The sequence below is a fragment of the Balaenoptera acutorostrata genome, chromosome 9 (genome assembly GCF_949987535.1).
Source record: "Balaenoptera acutorostrata chromosome 9, mBalAcu1.1, whole genome shotgun sequence".
NCBI classification, from domain to species: Eukaryota; Metazoa; Chordata; class Mammalia; order Artiodactyla; family Balaenopteridae; genus Balaenoptera; species Balaenoptera acutorostrata.
Window position 1 is genome coordinate 43,143,484 of NC_080072.1, and position 25,793 is coordinate 43,169,276.

Here is a 25,793-nt window from a genome sequence, read left to right on the forward strand (position 1 = left end):
AAACAAGTCTTGCTATGATTAGCTTGGGGGCAAGGGGTCTGTATGAGTTACTTTTAAGTCATTTATATATTGAAGATTGCCAGTATTTGGAGTGTGGTTTCCATCTGTCTGCAGATATTAACATATTGTGGCACTTTGGCTTTGTTTTTACCATAGATTTATAAATTTTTCATCTAAGTTTTTTTCTTTTTATAAAAGTAATAGATTTCAGAGTAAAATAAGAACAAGGTGGTAAAAGAAGCAATATAGGGGATGATAAGTTTAATATTTCCATCCCCTTAAAGGTCGGCAATTAGGTTGGAGTAAGTTCTTAATTTCTCTGCTTTAAAACATATACATAGACATTAAGTACTATGTACATGCTGAAAAGTTGAAATGTATATATATCCAAGGGAGAAAAGCAAATGGCTGAAAACTGCTTAGTTTTCTGCTCATTCCTATAGATTCTCCTCTCTGAAGGATAGGCACAAAGAAACATTTTATTCCTCCCATGCTTTGTGTTCTCTCTTCTAGGTTCCTTCACCCTGCACTCAGGCGTAAAAGTCATCATCATTACTCTTATGGGAGAGCCTTTAGTGCTGACTGGAAATCCTACTACGTTTCTCTAGTCTATTCATTTCCCACTTGTTTGGATGATTATTACTTACTTTCTGTTTTTAAATTAATAACACTTTCTTCCCCTTCCTCATCCTCAGCAGATTGATGATGAGTGGTATTTTCCTATTTCACTGAGAAATTTTTACATGTTCCCAAGCTCCACATGCGCTAACCTAAGGGCACGTATGCCCCATTAATTCTGCTTCCTCCCACTTGCATGGATAAACTTCACCTCCCTGACCAGCCTCTCTGATAGGCACTGAAGCCCGTCCGTTCCTCCTCATGGGCATCACCCCAGCAATTGTTCCATCCAGGTGTTCCATTTCTCTCCTGCATGATTATTCCCATCAGCATGCAACATGCTACAATGCTCTCACCTTTAAAACAAAAAGTAATAACCACAGCAAAAGCTAATCTCACATTCCTCTCCGAGAACCTTTTTTGCTGCTCCTCCTAGTAAGCAAAACTCCTTAGAAGCGTTATCTACGCTCGCTCTCTACTTCCTTTCCTTTCTTTTTCTTGTTTGCACTGACTGCAGGCATGTAGCACCCGGTCAAGGTCACCACTTGCGCAGATGTAACATTTGACACAGTTACCCACACTTTCCTTTTTGAAACACTTCGTTTACTTAGCTCTGGAACACCATTCCCTATGCATCCTCCCCCCTCCCACCTCCTTTTGTTGGTACTTCCTTGTCTTTCTCAGGTGTCTTAGGGCTCAGGCACACTCCCTTCTGTGTACATTCTGTGTCCTGGATGTACAAAGACAAACATGCCTTACCCCTCCAAGCCTTGAGGGCCATACTTGGTGCAGTTGAAATTGAGATGCTGTACTAAAGGTTTTTATCTCTTAAAAGTCTCTTCAGAATTAAAGATGATGTTCTGTAATGCTTTGGCACCTTTACTTGCTCTACCAACTGATCCTGGACAGGCCACAGGCACCTCATAATAACTTCTTCCACTTGTTTGGAAATGTTGACTTGTTGGTCATCTCTTTAGGTCAGTGACCAGTCTGGCTTGCTCTTAGTTGCTGATCAGCTTGTTCTTTTCTGCCTTTGTCTTAGGCTCTACCCTTTGGACTTTCTCTAGCTTCTAGCCCGTTTTCTCTTACATAGCAAATGCCAGTTCCCCATGTTCTTTGAATTTGTGGGTCAGCCCTGGGCATTCCTACTACTGCTCCTGAGATTCTGAACACATGAGCGAGGGGAGATCAGCCAGAAGAGGCTTTGCCTATTTCCTTTTGACTTCTGTATCCCTGTGGACTTGCTTCATCCACCCACCTATTCATCCAATTTTTTATAGAACACTTTCTAGGCACTTAGGACAGAGCAGTAGAAAAAACAAGGTCACCAAAATAAAAAGAGATCTGTAGAATTTGAATGGCAGTGTTACCACATACCTGGGCTCTTAGAGATACATTGATCATTTTGTTTATCCTGTCAGAGGTATAGGAAGAAAATATGGGTAAATGATTTACTTGCCCTTGCTAAAATGTAAACGTAGGTAAACATGACAACATATTGATTCTGAAATTTCATACAGCAGCTGTGTGTGGGCTTGGACTGTGGACTTCATGATAGCTCTGATTTCAAGTTCCTTGTCCTTGACTTAGCCTTGTCTAGAAATCAATGGTTTTTTGCCTTTTAAAAAAAATTTGTTTTTGCTTTTTTGATTTTCCCCTTTTACCTCTCCTGGCTTGCCTCAGCTTCTCCCTTTCCTGTCCCCTTTGTTAGGTACTTAATTTCTACTGGCCACCATTAATTCCAGAAAGGAGCCCATTATACTTATAACAATAGATTACTTAAGTATATTAATCCCCACTCCTCTTATCTGTAAGTACCTTGACCACAGTGTGCCCTGCAGCCTCCCAGGAAAAAGAACCCCCTCCCCCCAACAGTAGAGCAAGGGTCTTCTCTGGCCTTACCTGTTTGTGCCTTGTCTGCATCTAAAAGATTTGTAAGCGCCATGACGGCTTCTCTGTTTTGACCACTTAGTTTTGTTCATGTTTTGTCCTTAGCACAGAGAACAAAGGTATGCACTCAATATACAGTTGCTGAATGAATGAATCAAGGCATCAGTGAATCAAGATGTGGTATTAATATGATGACTCTTTCTACATAATAGATATTTTTGAAAATCAAAACAAGTTTTGCTTCTGTAAACTTAGGTTATTCATTTACTTGACACATCCCTAAGTGACTATTGCAGATGTTGTACTCTCTTCCTATTAAACTTAGTTTGTTTAATAAAATTGCTCTCATCATTCCCATTTTGCTCTTCTCTATTTAGAAATACGTAGTATTAGATAAACTCATGTTATTGTGGATTTTCACAAATATTCATTTGTGCCTTAGAACTGAGTCCCATTGGAGGTTCCCAAATGGTAAATCTGAATTTCTTGCATCAGGTTCACCTTTGTTGTTTAAAACAAAACATTTCTGGTAGCACTCAGACCTACTAAACCAGAATATCCAGGCTTAGGATATGGTATCTTTGTAAAATTCTCTGGGTTGGGGAACCTCTAGGAAATCCTTGTTTGTGTAGCTTTCAATCTTCTGTTGATTTCTAGCTTCACAATGTTTTGGCTTTGGTACATGTGGTGTTCTTTTTGTCATATTTTTTTCCTTTGGTGGTAGTGATGCTATTTTTACTTCTTCGTTAAAAGTATGCTACACCAGTGAGCTCATAAGCAGCTTTATGTGTGGTTAGAGATTTCTTGACCAGAAATGTGTGTATGAACTTTGCTGACCTCGATTCCTGGAAGACTGATGTGAGACCATGCTTTAAAAATAAATAAATGAAGCACATAAACAGTCTTAGCCGTGGGATTGTTTTATCATCTAGACCATTAATTCATTAATTTTTCTTAATTGTATAAAGATAGGTCATTTGCTGTTTCCCTCTGGCCGAATTACATTATGTAGGTGGGATAGGGCAAGGTAGCTTTCTAAAGAATAATTGAGCAGAGATACAAAGAACAAAATTCTTAAGGACATATATTTCCCTCCCCCAATCAAATTACTTTATATTAGTAAAGTTAAGTAATTTATTAAGATTGACATGTTGCAAAAATTTATTTTTACTTTTCTTCTTTTATATCTGTTTTCTTTTACTTCAAGATGTACTTATTTGGTCATACTCTATTTCCTTAATGTATATTTATTAAATAACTACTATGCGCTCTTCTAGGCTCTGGGTGTACAAAGACAAATATACCTTACAACTTAGCTAAAAAGGACATAATGGTGGGATAATGAGAAAACAAAACCAAAAATTGTAGTGTAGTGTGTTGACTTTTTTTTGCTGGTCATTATAGGATGTGATGGGCCTTCTGGGATGCTGTTGTAAAAACAACACTAAGGAGAAGTTTTTGATTGCTTGAGTCTTGAAGTATTAGTATGAAACAAATTAGGAGTATAGAGTTGGGAGAGAAGGGATGACATCCCAGGATGAAGGAACAGAATTTTTGACAACATGAGGATATTTTTGTAGGAAGGAATTTTATGTCAACTTTTCTTAAAAAAGGAATTGTCCTTTCTAAATTGGTGGCTCTGTAAAGATTTATTTTCTTACTTGGCTTCCTTACTTATTGTTAATTGCTTGCTTGATTTGATTGATTTATATTTCAAACCATAGGCCTTATGGTACATGTGCTGTTTTGAAGAGTGGCAGGGTAAATTTTAAGGTTACATAAACTTGGGTATACTAATACTGTGTAGAACCTGCCCGCCACTCTTTCGGAACACAACAGAGTATAAACTGTTATGAAGTAATTGTTAGATATATATGCATTAATGTAATGGCCTAATGATATTGCATTGAAGGTGCTGAATTTTGAGAATATAATATTAAATTAGGAGAACAAGCTACCTGAAAGGATTGGAGGGAACAATACCTTGAGCTAAAATAGGGCCCAGGAATATTCTAATCAGCCAGAGTGTCAAACTTGATAATTCCTGGGGTATCGAATAGTGCATTGAGAAGGGTTTTGTTCTAGTAGTGGGGCAAAATTAGCCTTAGATGAAATGCTGTTCTGGTACTGTACAATAGAAAGGATCAAACTTTCTGAATAATTGCATCCCAGAAGAAAGCTCAAGAATATTTATAGGAATACAAATTATCCGGAACTCAATAGGTAAAAATCTAGTAACCACGCATCCACTCAAAACTTACCAAGCATGTAAAGAAGCAGGAAAATATGACCCATAGTAAGGAGAAAAAACAGTGAATAGAAACAGATCTAGAAATGACACAGATGATAGAGTTGGTGAGCAGAGAAATTAAAATGGTTATTATAACCATATATACCATATGTTCAAGAAGCTAGAGAAAAGACTGAATATTGAATATGTTAAGCAGAGACATGGAAGATGTAAAAAGATCAAAATCAAACTTCCGGAAATTAAAACTACAATGTCTGAGATGAAAAATACACTGGATGGGATTAACAGCAGAAGTAATGGCTGAAAATTTTCTAAATTTGATGAAAACTTACAAAGCTCAACAAACCCTGAGCACGAGAAATATGAAGTAAACTACAAGGCACATTATAATGAAATTGCTTAAAAGCAGTGATAAAGAGAAAAAATTAAAAAGTAACCAGGGGGGGAGAAACATCGCATACAGGGGATCAAAGATAAGGATGACAGCAGTCACACTGTTTCTCACAGGAGACGATGCAAAGAAGATGGTGGTACAGCATCTTTCCAGGTACTGAGAGAAAAAACTCATCTGAAAATCTACTTCAAAAACAAAGGTGAAGTCAAGACTTCTCCCAGATAAACAAAAAGTGAAAGAATTTATTACTGGCAGACCTACGTTAAAAGAAATGCAAAAAACAAGGAAAACCATACCAAATGGAAATCTGGATCTATACAAAGAAATGAAGAACACCTTTACCCATTTATGTGGGTAAATATAAATGACTTTTATTGTTATTTAAATCTCCTGAAAACATAATTGGATGTTTAAAGCAAAAATAATAACAATATATTCTAAAGTAATAGGTATAATAATAAAAAGAGCAGGAGGGAGAAACATACTATTGTTATAAGGTTCTTAAACTATACATGGATTGACATAATATCATTTGAATTAGACAGTGATGAGTGAAACATGTATGTTATAAACTCTAAAGCAATTATAAAAATAACATAATAGGTACATAGTTTATTCGCCAACAAAGAAGATCAAATGGAATCATAAAAACAATACAGTTAACCGAAAAGAAGGCAACTTTTGATAAGTAGAACAAAGAATAAATGGGATGGTTAGGAAACAAATTTCAAGATGACCCAACTATATCAGTAATCACATTAAACATAAATAGTGTGAACACCTCAATTAAAAGGCAGACATTGTCAGATTGGATAAAAAGCAAGACCCTGCAAGAAATCTACTTTCAACGTAAAGACACAAATAGGTGAAAAGTACAAAGGATGGGATAAGGTATACCATGCTAATACTAATGAAAAAAAAGTTGACGTGGCAATATAAATATCAGACTAAGTAGATTTCGGAGCAAATATTATTACTAGGAATAAAAAGGATCATTTCATAATGATAAAGAGATTAATTCATCAAGAGGACTTAACAATCCTAAACATTCATGTAATGAATAACAGCTTCAAAATTCTTAAAGCAAAAATGGGAAGAACAGTTATAGTCAGAAGTTTCAGCACCTCTTTCAGTAATTGAGCAAGTGGAAAGAAAATCAGTAAGGATATAGATGGTTTGAACAACACTGTTGGGCAACTTATCCTAACTGACGTTTAGTAAACACTCCACTGAACAACAGCAGAATACACATCTTTTGAAATGAGAATGGGTCATAGAACAAGTCTCAATACAGTTAAAGGGATTCTAGTCAGATGGTGTATGTTCTTTGACCACAGTGGGATTAAATTGGAAATAACAAAGATATCTAGGAGATCTCCAAATATGAGGAAATTAAGATACTTTTAATTTACCCTCGGTACAAAGAAAAAACAGGACATTACAAAGTATTATGAGCTGAATGATAACTAAAACAACATATCAAAATTTGTGGGATGCTATTAAAGAAGTACCTATAGAGAAATTTATAGCATTAAATATTTGTATTAGGAAAGAAAAAAGGTTTCAATTCAGTGACTAGCTTCTACCTTAAGAACTATAAGAAAAAGAGCAAATTAAAACCATAGTAATCAGAAGAAGTAAACTAATAAAGATAAGAATGGAAACCAATGAAATTGAAAATAGAAAAAACATAGAAAAGTAAATAAAACCCAAAAACTGGTTTTTAGAAGATGAAAGTTACAAATCTAGCCAGAATGATCAGGTTAAAAAAAAAAAAAAAAAAAAAAAGACAAATTCAGTAATGGGAGAGATAACCATCCTTTCAAATCTTTTTTTTTTTTTTTTGTTAATAAATTTAGGGAAGGCTCTTTTATTTATTTATTTATTTTTGTCTTTATTTTTGGCTGTGTTGGGTCTTCGTTTCTGTGTGAGGGCTTCCTCTAGTTGCGGCAAGCGGGGGCCACTCTTCATCGTGGTGCGTGGGCCTCTTCACTGTTGCGGCCTCTCTTGTTGCCGAGCACAGGCTCCAGAAGCGCAGCCTCAGTAGTTGTGGCTCACGGGCTTAGTTGCTCCGTGGCATGTGGGATCTTTCCAGACCAGGGCTCGAACCCGTGTCCCCTGCATTAGCAGGCAGATTCTCAACCACTGCGCCACCAGGGAAGCCCTCAAATCTTAATAGATATTTAAAAGATAATAAGGAAAGACTATAAACAACTTTATACCAATAAATTCAGCAGGTTAGATGAAATACACCTATTCCTTGAAAGGCACAAACTCAAGAAAAAAATAGATAAGCTGAGTAGTACTATATGTATAAGATAAATCCAATTTATTGTAAAAACCTTTCCTCAAAACTCCAGACCCAGATGGATTCACTGGGCCAGTTTTACCAAACTGATCTTGCTGTAACTATTCCAGAAAATTGAAGAGGAGAGAATTCTTTCCAACTCATTATATGAAGCCAGTATTACTCTGATACCAAATCAGACAAAGATACAAGAAAACTACAGTTCAATATTTCTCAGAAACATAGATGTAAAATTTTTTAATTAAAATTTTAGTAAATAGAATTCAATATATGAAAAGAACAATGCATTATCACTCAAGTGGAGTTAATTCTAGGAATGCCATGTTGATTTAACAGGCAAAAGTGAATCAGTATAATTTATCATATTAACAGACTAAAAAGGAAAAATCATATGATCTCAACCGATGCAGAAGAAAAAAATTTGACAAAATGCAGCATCGGTTCCTGCTAAAAACTCTTTATAAATGGAATAGTGAGGAACTTTATTAACCTGATAAAGGGCATCTGTAATAAAACCCTACAACCAACAGCTTACTTAATAGTGAAAGACCAAATGCTTTCTCCCTAAGATCAGAAACAAGTCAAAAGTACCCCCTCACCACTGCTGTCTTGGAGCTTCCAGGCAGTGAGGTAAGGCCAGAAAATGAATGAAAAAACATCCACATCAGAAAGGAAGCAACAAAACTGTCTTTATTAGCAAATGGCATGATTGCTTATGTAGAAAAGCCTATGGCATTTACAAAAACAAAGCAAAACAAACTCACCTAGATAAGTGAGTTTAGCATAGTTCCAGGTTCTAAGATAAAGATACAAAAATTATGATTCTATTTTGCAGAGAAAAATGTATATCATTGAAAAAAGATGAGAAGAATGTGGTTCTGTATGGATGATAAGTTCCTAAATTTTCTTTTTCTTCCTTTTTGCCCATCTGTAATTTTCTCACCTTCTATAAGTGTTTACTTTTGTGGTAATGACAGCAGTGAAAGTCACTTTTTCAGAAATATGAATTTTCAGCCCCACTATATAAATATAAATGTAATATAGTTTAATAGTTGTAGGTAATTATCACTATTCCAACCCTCTACATTTAAAATATGTATAGGGCATTTACTATATAGGGCTAATATTCAATTAGCCTTTTCTTATTCTGACCTACCATTTATATGTCATCAGCAATGCTACCCTTCCCTGCCTACCTTCCTTCATTTCTTCATGTAAGGAAGGCATTGTGAGGGCTTGTGGTCCTATTCGTTATTTTTTTCCCCACATATTTATTGAGAGTCTTCCAAGTACCAGGTACTGGGGAATGCAGGCGTGAAGAAGACCCCATGGCTTCTTGAGGCATGCCCTGCTCTCCAGCCTCATCTCTTGGCATTTTCTCTCTTAGCTTACTGTATTCCAGCCACTCTAGGCTTCTTTCAGTTTCTGGAACTTGGAGTGCCCTCATGACTGCTGTTTCCTTTGTCAGGGATACTTCTTCACCCCGACCCAACTCCATATGCTTTACCTAAATATCACTTCCTCAGGGAAGCTTTCCCTGACCTGCTCAGCAGGGTTATACACTCTCATAGCACCTTGTACTTCCCAGAATTTATCACTGTTGTATTTAATACTTTTTGAGTAATCACTAGGCTGACATCTTGCTTCTGTCATGTTCTGAGGTTTTCTGCAGAGGTGGGCTTCAGCACTATGAGTTAAGCTATTAAGTGTCTTGGTTCATCTTAAGACAAACCAGCTTGGTCTCTGGCTGGATTAACAGTACAGTGTGTGGCCGAGCAGTAGATGGAGCAGATCTAATTGTTAATACTGTGCCTCAAACACAACTCTTGAAATTTCAGGTAACGCAGGAAGAAGGACAGCAGTTAGCACGACAACTTAAGGTAACATACATGGAGGCATCAGCAAAGATTAGGATGAATGTAGATCAAGCTTTCCATGAACTTGTCCGGGTTATAAGGTAAGCAAAACACATCCCAGAAGTTTGTTTTGATTTATTGAATTTGATGGGTAGTCACATTATGCTTTAGAAAAAAATTAACTAAGAAAAAAAATTACCATTAAATGTTTTTTGTAAGAAAGAGGAAAGTGTATGTAGGAGTGATGCTTTTCTGGGAATCATTTTTGACATGGTATGTTACAATTTTTAATTACGTACATAATTCTGGTTCTTTCCTACATAAAAAGCCTAATTTTATTATATTGAAGTAGAGAACACACAGAGATTTTGAAAAGAATTGGTGCACCTTCCAAAGGTGGCGGTGGTGTGAAGATAGTGACGACAGCAGCTAACACTTGAGTGGTAGCCTCTGCCAGATCCTGTGCTAAGTGCTTCACGTGTATTACTACATTTAATCCCCACCACAACCCAGTGATGCCCCTACTCTCCCATGAGAAAACGGGTACAGAGAGGTGAAATAATTTGAACATATTAAATGGCAGAGCTGGGACTTAAATCCAGGTCTCTGATTCCGGAGCCTGTGCTCTTAGCTTTGCTTCTTACCCACTCCTTGCAGGCCATGAGGAAGCCAGGCAGCAGGGATTCAGCAGTCCCACAGGGTATGAAGTGTGATATCCAGACTTCATAGAGGTTTTCTGTTCGCTGGCCTAGGAGGCCTCTGTGGTTCAGAAAGTGTTAATGGGTTCCAGGAAGCTGGAGGTGGTGAGTGAGCTTGGCTGGAGTTGGTGTGTGTGAGAAAGAGTGAGTTGCTTTAGCAGGTGGGGTTTTGTGAGATTATTTTGGGTCTTGGTGGCTTGGCCTCTGCTTCATCCTCTGTTCTTAGATCTGCTGGTTTCCCTGCTAGTTAGTTTGACAGGTATATGGAGTTAGTTCCTGTTAGTTGTACGTCTAAGGTGAATTGACATTTTGAGCTATGGGCTTCTACTTGTACTTTTTCTTAGCCCGTTACTAGGGCATTCTTTTTGTGGGGTGGAAAAGAAGATTGCTTTTTATTTTTTAGTACTTTGTTAAAAATCCAAATTCAGTTATTTTTTAATGAATACAGAGTTTCAGTTTTGCAAGATGAAAAGATTTGGGAGGTGGATAGTAGTGCACAACATTGTAAATATATGTAAAGCACTGAACTGTACACTTAAAAATGGTTGAGATGGTAAATTTTATGTGTATTTTACCCGCCCCCCCCCACCCCCCAAACCAATTCCTTTTTTTTTTTTTTTTGGCCATGTTGGGTCTTCATTGCTGCGCGCAGGCTTTCTCTAGTTGTGGCGAGCGGGAGCTACCCTTCGTTGCGGTGCGTGGGCTTCTCATTACGGTGGCTTCTCTTGTTGCAGAGCACGGGCTCTAGGCACACGGGCTTTAGTAGTTGCGGCATGCGGGCCCTAGAGCGCGTGGGCTTCAGAAGTTGTGGCGCGTGGGCTTGGTAGTTGCGGCATGTGGGCTCTAGAGCACAGGTTCAGTCGTTGTGGCGCACGGGCTTAGTTGCTCTGTGGCATGTGGGATCTTTCCAGACCAGGGATTGAACCTGTGTCCCCTGCATTGGCAGGCGGATTCTTAACCACTGCACCACCAGGAAGTCCCACCAGTGCTTTTTAAAAATAATTTTTATTGCTTTTTTGAAATATTTAATCCCTGGTTTTGATCCTCAGAATTGATCCACATCCATCAGTCAGTCAGGAGTGAGGAGGGGGTACATGAGACTTTTTGTGCCAGAAACTGTTAGACATTTGAACATAACAAAATCTTCTTTAATCCTCATAGCAACTGTGAAAGGTAGGGTTTTATTATCCCTCCTTAAAAACACACCCCTCAGAGAGGTCAACTAACTTGTTTAATACAGACTTGTAGTTACGAAGTGGCAAAACCAGGATAGGAATGGCATACCTCATAAGGGCAGGTACTCTAGTGATGGATGTTCATTCCTAAGGATACCTTAGAGTCATGGAATTTCAAACTGGGAAGGGAACTCAGAGGTTGTTGAGTTCAGCATCTCACCTAATTGAATACTCACCCATAAATGAAACTCAGACAGCTTTGCTTATGCTCATGTTGAAGCATTTGTACCTCCCTGCCCCCAAAGATTTGCTTTGATTCCCTAGTTGAAATTTAACATTGAAAAGCATATGCACATAAACCAGACTCATCCAACAATAACCTGCATTTATAATAATGTATTACCAAAAAGTCAATTATCTATAGGTTTTTCTATCTTACAGGAAATTTCAGGAGCAGGAATGTCCTCCTTCACCAGAACCAACACGGAAAGAAAAAGACAAGAAAGGCTGCCACTGTGTCATTTTCTAAGAATCCCTTGAATTTTAGCTACCAACTGCCAGGAAAAGCCCTCATCTTCTCTTCTCTCCTTACGGTTTACATCACGTTGGTACCTTTCTAGCCTTAGATAAATGATCACCGTGGTAGCCTTAGACCAAGAAGCTGGCTAATCCTTTCCATGAAGCTAATCCAATGGTCAGTCAAGACAGATTTAAAGGAAACACTAAGGCTGCTTCAAAGATTATCTGATTCCTTTAAAATGGATATCTATATACACAGACACATTCTTTTTTTAAGGGCTTACTTTTAATAGGGATGGATCAGTTTTGGAACCTAAGCTGTTTGCCAAGCTGAAGTCATAGGTTGTGAAATAACTTTTAACTTCTGGAATCATATTGCCTACTGTTACTCTAAATAGAAACATAGGGAGTTTTTTTAAAATGTGAATTTTTGCCTATCTCTAAAAATTTTGATGTCAACTTTAGTTAACCTTAAATACACTGAATTGAATCCACAAAAGTGAGACATCTCAGACCTTTACTGATGCTATAGCCTTTTGTTTTCCAGTGGCCAAAATACCAAAATGCCTACTGTATTTATAGGTTAAAAACTGCGTGTAAAGCCTTTACTATTATTCCTAAAGATAATATTCTATGTGGCCAAATATTTGGACTCATTTTCGACTTAGGCATTTTAGTGTTCTTGGTTTTTTAATTTAACTCTTTTCACAGCCATGTTGAGAGTAAAAATAAATAATTTCTGTCTGTCTTCCTTTTCAAGTATTTCTGGATAAGGGATTCAAAAAAACTAAAACTGTTTTTGTTTGTAATATAAAATATGGAATTGATCTTTCCAGGGTCAGAGATGATTAATGTTTTGCTATATACTTTTATACATTATTTTCTTATCAAACTAGTTAACAAGTATTTTTATATGTTTGTAAGCAAATATGCTTTCACAGCATACCTTGTGTATATGTAAAGATAAGTATTTAATTCTCACTGTTCACTTTTAGCTGACAAAGGAAAAAAAGTGAAAACTACAGAAACTGTGGTAGAACCTTACATGCTGTTCTGGTCCTGGTTGTACCCACCTTTGGCCAGTCACATAGCTACTCAAGAAACCTTCCCAATAGAGTACAACAGGATGAGAATCTGAAATCACTTCTGATATCCCCTACTAGATATTGACTGCTATATCAAGTAGTAAGTGGTAAAACTTTTAATTGACAATTAGTATAACTGTGGGTGACTTCTGATTTTGTTTTTAATTCTGTGGATTGTGTTTAAACAATTCAAAAGTATGTTCCTGATTTTGAGATACTAAGTGGTATTGCACAGTTGTCACTTTATTGAATGTGTACAACAGTTCCATGAAGTTTATAAAGCATACCCTTGTATAGCTTCAGGTGCTAGAATTAAAATTGATCTGTTATCACAAGATGATGCTTGATGACTTGTTATTTTGGTGGTTTATTGAAGGAATGAGTGTTGGAGGAAACTTATTTTCATAGCTCTGTGCCTTTTCCTGAGGATTTGAATCTAAGATCAATACTGGTTATTTAGTAGGTGAACTTGAAGTGAAATGGCTTGGTGTTTTTAGTGATTTCCTGAATATTTTCTTAAGTCATTGTTTCTTTAACTTTTTCTATGAAGTGCTCCTGACAGAGATTCCTCACTGTAGAGGGGAGAGGAGGGTGAATACGTACACATATACTCTCTCCGAGGATGATGCCTAAAACAGCTGAAGCAAAGCACACAAATTTATTTGAATGCTAATTAAAATTACTGCCCAGGAGGATACCACATTTATCCCGTGGCTTTTGGTGCTATAGCACTATCTTGTATCCTTGTTAGTACTTTCAGTTGGGGAAGTTTTTTTTATTTATTGTTGGTAACTTCAGATAAAAAGAGATAGTCTATACAACATTCATATTTAGTGGGAAACCTTTTGTTTTATTCTGAGCAGATGATTTATAACAAAGCAGCCTAAAAGTTAAATTTTGTTATCTCAGTTTACTTCTTTTTTTCTCTCTGTGCTTTACTTTGGATAATTTTTACTCCTACATCTTCAAGTTCCCTAACGTTTTCTTCTGCAGTTATTCAATCTGCTGTTAATCCCATCCAGTGAATTTTTCATTTCAGACCTGACGTTTTTTCCTCCTGTAGAAGTCCTGTTTTTTAAAAAAATGTATCTTCTGTTACTTTCCTCATTATGTTCATGTATTTCTCTTATCCAGCCCCTCTCAATTGAGTTGCCAGAGAACTGGGTCTAATGCCTTATCTGTTGTATGTAGTGAATTAACTTCTGTGCATCTGGAATGGTTCTAGCTGTGTACCATCCTTGGGAGAATTGAGAAAATAATCCCTCAAGTAACTTTTTGTACTGCTTAATTCTCTCGCAGAACCCCAGTTGAGAAAGGCTGCTCTGAATATTTGAACGTGGTTACAGTAGCTGTTTAACATCCTTGTCCGCTGATCATCTCTGTAAGTTTAGGATCTGTTTCTATTGACTGATTTTTCTCTAGTTATGGTCTCATTTTCCTGCTCCTTCACATGTCTAGTAAGTTTTTATTGATATTAGATGCTGGACATTGTGTATTTTATGTTGTTGGGTGCCTAGATTTTGTTGCCTTCATCTAAAGATTCTTGAGCTTTGTTCTGGTAGCCAGTTAATTTATTTGTAGTTCAGTTTGGTCCTTTCAAGGCTTGTTTTTAAGCTTCATGCAGACTCAAGTAGCTTTTTTCCCAGGACAGTTTAGCTCCACTACTAAGGTGTGGCCTTTTTGGGGTCTCTACTGAATGCCCTGTGTTGTCATTGAGGACTCCAGTTTGGCTCATGGGAACTCAGACAATTCCCAGTCCCAGTATGAGCTCTGGGGAACCATTCTATTCGCAGCTCCTAGGTCATTCTTTCCGTAGCCTCCTGGAGTTTCACCCTATACATGCATATGTTAATATTTAGCAAAGACTCGTTGACCCTCTGCATATTTTTGGAGCTCTTTCTCTGTTTGGCTCTCTCCCCTACAGAACTTCGTCCTGCAGCTTTCAGCTGCTTCACACTCCCTGATCTCCAGTGTCTGTCTTTTCAGCTCAGGGAAACATTTGTGACCTGCTTGGAATCCCCTATCCCCTCTGCAATCTGGAATGTGTCTCTAGGCAGAGAGCCAGGACAGTCTTAAGGTTTAGTTTATTTGTTTTTCTTCCATCAGGGATTGTAGTCCTGTGCTGCCTGGTGTATAATGTTTGAAAACAGTTGTTTCACATATTTACTCTAGTTTTCTGATTGTCTAAGGTAGGAGGGTAAAATGTGGTTCATGCTACTCCATGACTGGAAGTTGAGGTCGTTCGCATTTGATTTCCATCATATAATCAGAGGTACCTTGTAGCCATCAATCTATGACTTGAAATCTTTTCTCACGGAAAATGGCCAGCCTTGTGACACGAATAGTCCTTGTCTGTGTGGCCGTTGTATTTTCCTCTCTAGCTGGGGGGCCGGCAAACTTTTTCTCTAAAGGGCCGGTTCGTAAATATCACCTTGGGCTTTGCAGGCCATGTGGTTTTTGTCCCAGCCACTCAGCTCTACCATTGTAGCGCCAAAGCAGCCATAAACAATGTATAAATGAAAGAATGTGTCTCTGTTCCAATGAAACCTTATTTGTGGACACTGAAGTTTGTATTTCATATAATTTTCTTTCTTTCTTCTTCTTCTCCTTTTTTTTTTTTTATTATTTATTTGGCTGCGCCGGGTCTTAGTTGCGGCATGCGGGATCTTCGTTGTGGCATGTAGGATCTTTCAGTTGGGGCACACGGGCCCACACAATCGCACACGCAATCTTTTAGTTGCGGCCTGCAGGATCTAGCTCCCTGACCAGGGTTCGAACCCGGGCCCCCAGCATTGGGAGCACGGAGTCTTAGCCACTGGACCACCAGGGAAGTCCCCATGTCGTTTTTGTGTGTTATGAAATATTAATCTTTTGAATTCTTTTCAAAAATTCATTTAAAATTGTAAAAATAATTCTGTACAAAAACAGATGGTAGACTGGATATGATCTGTGGGCCATGGTTTGCCAATCCTGCTCTTTAGCACATTTAGCATTTGAAATTGCACTCCCAACTTCAGAATCTCTTATGAATGTGGAAATTCTTTCAAGCAGGATTTCCTGAATTAACAGTCATGAATTTCTGTCCTAGGAATTTTCTCCCTATATTGTTTGTTTAGGGCTTTACAATGTTTCAGAGTTGAACATTATGCCCTATTGACATACCTCTTACACTGATGATTCTCTAAATTTGGGACTTCAGAGTTTTGTAATATATATATATATACTTTGTCCTTTGACTATTAAAATTCAGTGTAACAAAGTTGTATATACTTAAGGTCTAACTTGTTCCTCCTCTAACTGTTCGTCACCACTTGTTTTAATTTCTTTCTTTCCCCATTCCTATACATAGTGATGCCATTGAACAGGTAACTGGCAGGTAAATAGGAGATGATGATAAAGTGATCACTTTTCAGTATCATTCAAACACTTAAAGGTACTTAACCAGTGACTGCTTATAAAGTTTCAAAGTACTTTTTAGAAAAAAGGCATTTTAATTTTTTTTAAATTTTAATTTTATTGGAGTATAGTTGATTTACAAGGTTGTGTTAGTTTCAGATGTACAGCAAAGTGATTCAGTTACACATACATTTATTCTTTTTTAGATTCTTTTCTCATATAGGTTATCACAGAATACTGAGTAGAGTTCCCTGTGCTATACAGTAGGTCCTTGTTGGTTATCTATCTTACATGTAGTAGTGTGTATATGTTCATCCCAAGCTCCTGATTTGTATCTTCCCACCAAGTTTCCCCTTTGGTAGCCATAAGTTTGTTTTTGATACCTGTAAGTCTGTTTCTGTTTTATAAATAAGTTCATTTGTATCATTTAAAAAAAATTAGATTCCACATATGAGTGATATCATATGATATTTGTCTTTCTCTGTCTGAATTACTTCACTTAGTATGATAATCTCTAGGTCTATCCATGTTGCTGCAAATGGCATGATTTCATTCTTTTTTTATGGCTGAATAATATTCCATTGTATATATGTATCACATCTTCTTTATCCATTCCTCTGTCGATGGACCTATAGGTTGCTTCCATGTCTTGGCTTGTAAAATAGTGCTGCAGTGAACATTGGGGTGCATGTATCTTTTCGGATTATGGTTTTCTCTGTGTATATGCCCAGGAGTGGGATTGCTGGATTGTTTTTTAAGGAAACTCCATACTGTTCTCCATAGTAGTTGTACCAATTTACATTCCCACCAACAGTATAGGAGGGTTCCCTTTTCTCCACATCCTCTCCAGCATTTATTGTTTGTAGACTTTTTGATGATGGCCATTCTGATCGGTGTGAGGTGATACCTCATTGTAGTGTTGATTTGCATTTCTCTAATAATTAGTGACGTTGAGCATCTTTTCATGTGCTTTTTGGCCATCTGTATGTCTTCTTTGGAGAAATGTCTGTTTAGGTCTTCTGCCCATTTCTTGATTGGGTTGTTTGTGTTTTTTTTGACATGGAGCAGGATGAGCTGTCTGTATATTTTGGAGATTAATCCCTTGTCGGTTGCTTCATTTGCAGATATTTTCATCTCATTCTGTGGGTTGTCTTTTCATTTTGTTTATGGTTTCCTTTGCTTTTAAGTCTAATTAGGTCCCATTTGTTTATTTTTGTTTTTATTTTCATTACTCTATGAGGTGGGTCAAAAAAGATGTTGCTGCGATTTATGTCAAAGAGTGTTCTGCATATGTTTTCCTCTAAGAGTTTTATAGTATCTGACCTTACATTTAGGTCTTTGATCCATTTTGAGTTTATTTTTGTGTATGGTGTCAGGGAGTGTTCTAATTTCATTCTTTTACATGTAGCTGTCCAGTTTTCCCAGCACCACTTATTGAAGAGACTTGTCTTTTCTCCATTGTATATTCTTGTCTCCTTTGTCGTAGATTAATTGACCATACATGCGTGGATTTATTTCTGGGCTTTCTATCCTGTTCCATTGATCTAATACATTTCTGTTTTTGTGCCACTACCATACTATTTTGATGACTGTAGATTTGTAGTATAGTCTGAAGTCAGGGAGCCTGATTCCTCCAGCTCCATTTTTCTTTCTCAAGATTGTTTTAGCTATTTGGAGCTTTTTGTGTCTCCATATAAATTAAAAAAATTTTTCATTCTAGTTCTGTGGAAAATACCATTGTAATTTGATAAGGATTGCATTGAATCTGTAGATCACCTTGGGTAGTATAGTAATTTTGACAATATTGATTCGATCAATCCAAGAATATGGTGTATCTTTCCGTCTGTTTGTGTCATCTTTGATTTCTTTCACCAGCATTTTATAGTTTTCAGAGTGCAGGTCTTTTGTCTCCTTAGGTAGGTTTATTCCTAGGTATTTTATTCTTCTTGATGCTATGGTAGATGGGATTGTTTCCTTAATTTGTCCTTCTGATCTTTCGTTGTTAGTGTATAGGAAGATGCAACAGATTTCTGTGTATTAATTTTGTATCCTGCAACTTTACTGAAATCATTGATGAGCTCTAGTAGTTTTCTGGTAGCATCTTTAGATTTTCTGTGTGTAGTATCATGTCATCTGCAAACAGTGACTGCTTTACTTCTTCTCCAATTTGGATTCTTTTTATTTCTATTTCTTCTCTGATTGTCATGGCTAGGACTTCCAAAACTATGTTGAATAGAAGTGGTGACAGTGGACATCCTTGCCTTGTTCCTGATCTTAGAGGGAATGCTTTCAGCTCTTCATAGTTGAGAATGGTGTTAGCTGTGGGCTTGTCATATATGGCCTTTATTAGGTAGGTTGAGGTAGGTTCCCACTGTGCCCACTTTCTGGAGAGTTTTTTCATAAATGGGTGTTGAATTTTGTCAAAGGTTTTCCTGCATCTATTGAGATGACCATATGGTTTTTATTCTTCAGTTTGTTAATGTGGTGTATCACACTGACTGATTTGTGGATATGGAAAAATCCTTGCATCCCTGGGATAAATCCCACTTGATCTTAGTGTATGATCCTTTTAATGTATTGTTGGATTCGGTTTGCTAATATTTTGGTCAGTATTTTTATGTCTGTGTTCATCAGTGATATTGGCCTGTACTTTTCTTTTTTTGTGGTATCTTTGGTTGTGGTATCAGGGTGATGGTGGCCTCATAGAATGAGTTCAGAAGTGGTCCTTCCTCTGCAGTTTTGAAAGAGTTTCAGAAGGATAGGTGTTAACCCTTCTCTAAATGTTTGATAGAATTCACCTGTGAAGCCCTCTGGCCCTGGACTTTTGTTTGTTGGCAGTTTTTATTTTTAATTAATTAATTAATTAATTTTTGGCGTGTTGGGTCTTCATTGCTGTGCGCGGGCTTTCTCTAGTTGCGGCAAGTGGGGACTACTCTTCGTTTTGGTGTGCGGGCTTCTCATTGTGGTGGCTTCTGTAGTTGTGGAGCATGGGCTCTAGGCACGTGGGCTTCAGTAGTTGCAGCACATGGGCTCAGTAGTTGCGGCTTGTGGGCTCTAGAGTACAGGCTCAGCTGTTCTGCGGCATGTGAGATCTTCCCGGACCAAGGCTCGAACCTGTGTCCCCTGCACTGGCAGGCGGATTCTTAACCACTGAGCCACCAGGGAAGTCCCTCTTGGGAGTTTTTTAATCACAGTTTCAATTTCAGTATTATGATTGGTCTGTTCATATATTCTTCCTGGTTCAGTCTTGGGAGATTGTTCCTTTCTAAGAAATAGTCCATTTCTTCTAAGTTGTCCATTTTATTGGCATATAGTTGTTTGCAGTAGTCTCTTATGATGTTTTGTGTTTCTGTGGTGTCAGTTTTAACTTCTCCTTTTTCATTTCTAACTTTATTGATTTGAGTCCTCTCCCTTTTTTTCTTGATGAGTCTGGCTGAAGGTTTATCTATTTTGTTTATCTTCTCAAAGAACCAGCTTTTAGTTTCATTGATCTTTGCTATTGTTCTCTTCATCTTTATTTCATTTGTTTCTGCTCTGATCTTTATGATTTCTTTCCTTTCAAAACTTTGGGTTTTGCTTGTTCCTCTTTCTCTAGTTACTTTAGGTATAAGGTTAGGTTGTTTATTTGAAGTTTCTCTTGTTTCCTGAGGTAAGATTGTATTGCTATAAACTTCCCTGTTAGAACTGCTTTTGCTGCGTCCCATAGGTTTTGGATCGTTGTGTTTTCGTTGTCATTTTTCTCTAGGTATTTTGTGATATCCTCTTTGATTTCTTCAGTGATCCATTGACTGTTTAGTAACATATTGTGTAGCCTCCATGTGTTTGTGTTTTTTACAGTTTTTTTCCTGTAGTTGACTTCTGATCTCATAGCATTGTGGTCAGAAAAGATGCTTGATATGATTTCAATTTTCTTAAATTTATTGAGGCTTGATTTGTGGCCCACGATGTCATCTGACTTGGAGAATGTTCCATGTGCTCTTGAGAAGAAAGTGGATTCTGCTGTTTTTGGATGGAATGTTCTATAAATATAAATTAAGTCCATTCGGTCTAATGTATCTTTTAAGGCCTGTGTTTCCTTATTGATTTTCTGTCTGGATGATCTGTCCATTGATGAAAGTGGGGTGTTAAAGTCACCCACTATTATTGTGTTACTGTTGATTTCTCCTTTTATGGCTGTTAGCATTTGCCTTATATATTGAGGTGCTCCTATGTTGGGTGCATATATATTTACAATTGTCATATCTTGTTCTTGGCTTGATCCCAGGATCTTTATGTACTGTTCTTTTTTGTCTGTTGCAACATTCTTTATTTTAAAGTCTATTTTGTCTGATAATGAGTATTGCCACTCCAGCTTTCTTTTGATTTACATTTTCATGGACACCTTTTTTCCATCCCCTCACTTTCAGTCTGTATGTGTCCCTAGATCTGAAGTGGGTCTCTTGTAGACAGCATATATATGGGTTTGTTTTTGTATCCATTCAGCCAGTCTGTGTCTTTTGGTTGGAGCATTTAATCCATTTACATTAAAGATAATTATCGATATGAAGGTTCTTATTGCCATTTTGTTAATTGTTTTGGATTTGTTTTTGAAGTCTTTTTCTTCCCTTCCTCTTTTGTCCTCTTTTTTTGTGATTTGATGTCTATCTTTAGTGATGTGTTTAGATTGCTTTTTCTTTTTTTGTGTGTGTATTTAACATAGATTTTTGGTTTGTGGTTCCCTTGAGGCTTTGATATAGCAGTCTATATATAAACAAGATTGTTTCAAGTTGCTGATCTTTTCATTTCAAACGCATTTCCGATATCCTGCATTGGTACTCTCCTCACGATTGCTGGTTTTGAAACTATATTTGTGTGTGGATGATTTCCTACCTTTACTTTATGTTTGTCTTTACTGGTGAGCTTTCTCATTTATAATATTCTTGACTCTAGTTGTGGCTTTTTATTTTCTGCCTAGAGAAGTCCCTTTAGTATTTGTTGTAATGCTGGTTTGGTGGTGCTGAATGCTCTTAGCTTTTGCTTGTCTGTAAAACTTTTGATTCTCCGTCGAATCTGAATGAGAGTCTTGCTGGATAGAGGATTGTTGGTTGTAGTTTTTTCCCTTTCTTCACTTTAATCGTTTACTCCCTTCTGGCTTGTAGAGTTTCTGCTGAAAAATCAGCTGATAACCTTACGGGGGTTCCCTTGTATGTTATTTGTTGCTTTTCCCTTGTTGCTTTTAATATTGTTTTCTTTGTCTTTAATTTTTGTCAATTTGATTAATATGTGTCTTGGCATGTTCCTCCTTGGGTTTATCTTGTGTGGAACTCTCTGCGCTTCCTGGACTTGAGTGAGTGATTCCTTTCTCATGTTAGGGAAGTTTTCGACTCTAATCTCTTCAAATATTTTCTCAGGCCACCTCTCTCTCTCTTTTCTGGGACCCCTATAATGCGAATGTTGGTGTGTTTAATGTTGTCCCAAAGGTCTCTGAGACTGTCCTCATTTATTTTCATTCTTTTTTCCTTATTCTTTTCTGTGGAAATGATTTACACCATTCTGTCTTTCAGCTCACTTACTCATTCTGCCTCAGTTACTCTGCTATTGATTCCTTCTAGTGTATTTTTGATTCCAGTTATCGTATTGTTCATCTCTGTTTGTTCTTTAACTCTTCTAGCTCATTGATAAACCCTGCTTGTAATTTCTCAGTCTGTGCCTCCATTCTTTTTCCAAGATCTTGGATCATCTTTACTATCATTACTGTAAATTATTTTTCAGGTAGGTTGCCTGTCTCCGCCTCATTTAGTTGTTCTTGTGAGTTTTTATCTTGTTCCTTCGTCTGGAATATATTTCTCTGTCGTCTCATTTTGTCTGAGTTTCTTTGTTTGTGGTCTCCTTTTTGCTGGCTGGAGGATCATAGTTCCTCTTGCTTCTGGTGTCTGCCCTCTGGTGGGTGAGGTTGGTTGGTCCAGGGGCTTGTGCAGGCTTCCTGGTGGGAGGGACTGCTGCCTGCCCACTGGTGGGTCTCGTCCCTCTGGTGGGCAGAGCTGTGTTAAGGGATGTGTTTATAGGTAGCTGTGAGCTCAGTGTGGCTTTAGGCACCCTGTCTGCTGATGGGTGGGGCTGTGTTCCTATCCTGTTGGTTGTTTGGCCTGAGGTTTTCCAGCACTGGAACCTGAGTAGGGCCAGGCCTTGATGCCAAAATGGCGACCTTCAGGAGAGCTCACACCTATCAGTATTCTGTGGGTCCTCTGCCACTGGTGTCCTTGCCCCCCGCAGTGAGCCACAGTGGATCCCTGCGTCCCCAGGATACCCTCCAAGACTCGTAAGTAGGTCCAGCCTCGGCTTCTATGGAGTTACTGCTTTGTGCTGGGTCCCAGTGTACGTGAAACCTTGTTTGTGCCCTCCAAGAGTGGAGTCTGTGTTTCCCCCAGTCCTGTGGACCTCCTGCACTCAAGTCCTGCTGGGCTTCAAAGCTAAATGCCTTGGGAATTCCTCCTCCTGATGCTAGACCCTTAGGCTGGGGAGCCTGATGTGGGGCTCAGGACTCTCACTCTTGTGGGAGAACCTCTGTGATATGATTATTTTCCAGTTTGTGGGTCGCCCATCCGGCAGGCATGGGATTTGATTATGTCATGAAAGTGCCCCTCCTGCTGTCTTGTTGTGGCTTCTAAAAGCATTTTAATTTGAACAGATTTCTTTGTGTAAGGCTTTATTGGGTGTTCTGGGGAATGGATAGATTTCCTTCCTACAAATTATTCAGTGTCTAGTGGAGGAAGATGCAGAGTGACAAAAACAAATGCCGAGAGGGTAGAGTTAAGGCAGAGTGTGAGGAGTGTGCAGAAAGTTCTCAGGTCCAGCAGAAGTGATACTTTATATTCCTCCTAGAAAATCTGAGGGAGCTTAGCTTCTTAATTAGAAGTGATGTTTTCGCTGGAGCCTGACAGATTGGTAGGCTTTGAGGTGGGAAGAGAGGAGAAGAGTGAGGTTTGGAATGGCTGGGGAAAAGCCTGGGCAGAAGCACAGAGCTGGCAGCCTGCAGGGTGTATTCTGGGATTGGAACCTTAATCTAAAAGGATTTTAATGCAGTGGGGAAAAAATTATAGAGTAGACTGGGCTTGGGTTGTGGAGGGCTTTAAATATGATGGCCCTTCTGTATATAATGGGAAACTGCCAAGGTTTCTGAACAGGGAGTGCCCGAATTCAGTCTAGTGTAGTATGGATGATGGAGAAGTATGGATTTAAGGAGGGCTGGTTAGATGAGAGGTTATTGGAATCATGGAATCTGTTCTCTTTCCATTTGTTCTGCTACTTTTGTCTAAGCCCCTCTGTCTCACACCCACGTTATTGTAGTAGTCTGTGAAGTAGTCTTTATTTCCGCTTTGCCCCCACAAAGCCGTTCCTTCAGTACAGTCAAAGGGATCTTTTTTAGACCTAAATTAAATGTTACACTGCTGCTTAAAATCTGTCATCATCTCAACGCACTTGGACTAACATCTGAATCCCTTCCCATAGTGTACAAGGAAACCTTTTGCAGGATCTGTCATCTTCCTGCCTCTCACATTCAAGCTGACTTGCTCTCTCACACCCTAGCACTGGCGGAGTATTTTCCAAATCACTTGTTTCCCTTGACTGTTGCCATTAGCTGTTTCACCCTTTTGCTCCTGGCTTAGGTGCCACCTCAGAGAGCCCTCTTTGACCACCCACTCTAATTCCACACTGCCCTGTATTTACTTCATGACACTTACCCACCTGTGATTATTTTGTCTGTCTTGTCCGACCTGTACCTTAATATCATAAGCTCTGTGAGGGCAGAACTGTGTCTTTTGGGTTTACTGCTTTACCCACTTTGCCTGGCATGTGCAGAAAACCATTTGATGCATGAATAAGGAGCACAGGCAACCTTCTGGTGATAGAAATAAAATATCTGGTGATTGTGGCAGTTACATACAGGGTTAGTCCAGAAGGCATTGGGGAATGGGGATTGGAGCATGAAAGAAGAGGCAGGGATTAAAAGTGCAGATTTGGAATTGATCTATTTTGAGCTAATGATTGAGGAGGTGGGAGTGGATTGAGATAGAAAGTGTGTTTGAGAGAAGGTCCACGGTAACACTTTTGGGGAGAATGAACATTTAGGAAATTAAAAGATTAGAAGGCAGGAAAAAGCCAAGAGAAGCAGCCCATAATTGGAAAGACCCAGGAGACTATTGTCGAGGAAACTGAGGGGTGGTAAAGAGCTTTGAGTGCTATGCAAGGATTTGGGGGGTAAGGGGCAGCAGTGCAGGTTTAGAGGTTGCTGATGAGTTTGAGAGATTTGTTTTGGTCAGTCTGCTTGGGGAACCAGATTATAGTGGGTTGTGGTGTGATTGGAGGAAAAGGAAGTGGGGGAAGTAAGTTTGGGTTACTACTCGTAGAAATTCCGTGGCAAAGTCAGAGGGTGATGGGGCAGTTGAATTGCTTGATAGGGTAGGATGTTAGAGGCATAAGAAGAAGAGCCAGTGCAGGGCACTCAGTCATAGATACGTAGGTATGCAAGTCTGGAAGCAGCTATTACTGTTTAGGTACATAAGCATTTGAGAGATTCAAAAGCTTGTGGTTTGTAGGCGACCTCCCTTTCTGACTGCTGGTGAGTGAGAATGGCATCGTGCAGTGCTGCTCAGACTGAGGTAAAGGTCCAGTTTAAAAAAATTTTAACCTTCACCATCGTGGAATGATATAATTTACTAATGTAATACAAAAAATGAGCTGTTAGAAAAATAATCATACTCTCAGATATTGTGGTAATATCAAATTACCGTAAAAGTTTCTGAATGCTTTTAATTTCCGTCTCTCATTGTAGGATGGTAACAAACAGTTTGTGGATGCTCCCAGGCTGCAGTGTCTCTTTCAGTGGCACTAATGTAGTGGGTGAGGGAGCAGGAGATCCAAGTATTTTTCTTGAGTGGCCCATCTGAGTTCTTAGATGGGCTAGTAAGTTCCAGGTTAAGATCACCCAGTAGGCGTCGCATGCTGACACTAGCAAAAAGTAGAGACTCTACTTTTATAAACTCCAAGTGTAGTAAACAAGTCAGTAGTCTTGAATAAGATGTTGGCCCCTTTCCCTTCTAATACTTAAAATTACTTGAAGTAAAGGAAAACTGTTTAAACACATAACAGTTAAACTATGAGGATTACTACCTTAAGTATGAGTACTATTAAAATACGAGAACTTTTACCAATCAGTTCTAAAGCCAGGAAGTAGTTAAGCACATATTCTGAGTTTTGTGAAGAATTCAGAGCAATATGAGAAAGTGATAATGATAGATAATGAATGCTATCTCCCGTTACAACGTTACGTTGAGTGAAAAGTCTGGAATTGCATTTTGCTCTGATGATAGCTGGGTAAAAGTATTGCATGTGTATTTTATTTGTCAGGACACTTACAGTCATAAGTGAAAGAAATGCAGTTCAAGCCAGCTTCAGCACAAGGTGGGCATTTCTTGGTTTATGAGGAAGCAGGGGACTGGCGGGGTAAAACACATTCAGTGAAACTACTGCCAGGTTACCATCAGGACTCACTCTCAAGATGGGAACTGGCTAATTGTGGAGGTGGGGTAGAGAAATCCTTCAGTGTACGAAAGCTTGTGACCA

General features: G+C 38.4%; 1 protein-coding gene across 3 annotated transcripts in view; it reads left to right on the forward strand.

Moving 5' to 3' along the window:
• Nucleotides 1-13,131, forward strand: part of RRAS2 (RAS related 2) — a 154,672-nt gene extending 141,541 nt beyond the window's left edge. For 2 of the 3 annotated variants that reach the window (XM_057553386.1, XM_057553385.1), the window contains exons 5-6: nucleotides 9,300-9,418; nucleotides 11,615-13,131. In XM_057553386.1, coding sequence (XP_057409369.1) covers nucleotides 9,300-9,418; nucleotides 11,615-11,810 — 315 coding nt within the window. In that variant the 3' untranslated portion in view covers nucleotides 11,811-13,131. The remainder of the gene's footprint in view (nucleotides 1-9,299; nucleotides 9,419-11,614) is intronic. The other variant, XM_057553387.1, reaches the window with a different exon arrangement.
• The last annotated feature ends 12,662 nt before the right edge of the window (nucleotides 13,132-25,793 follow it).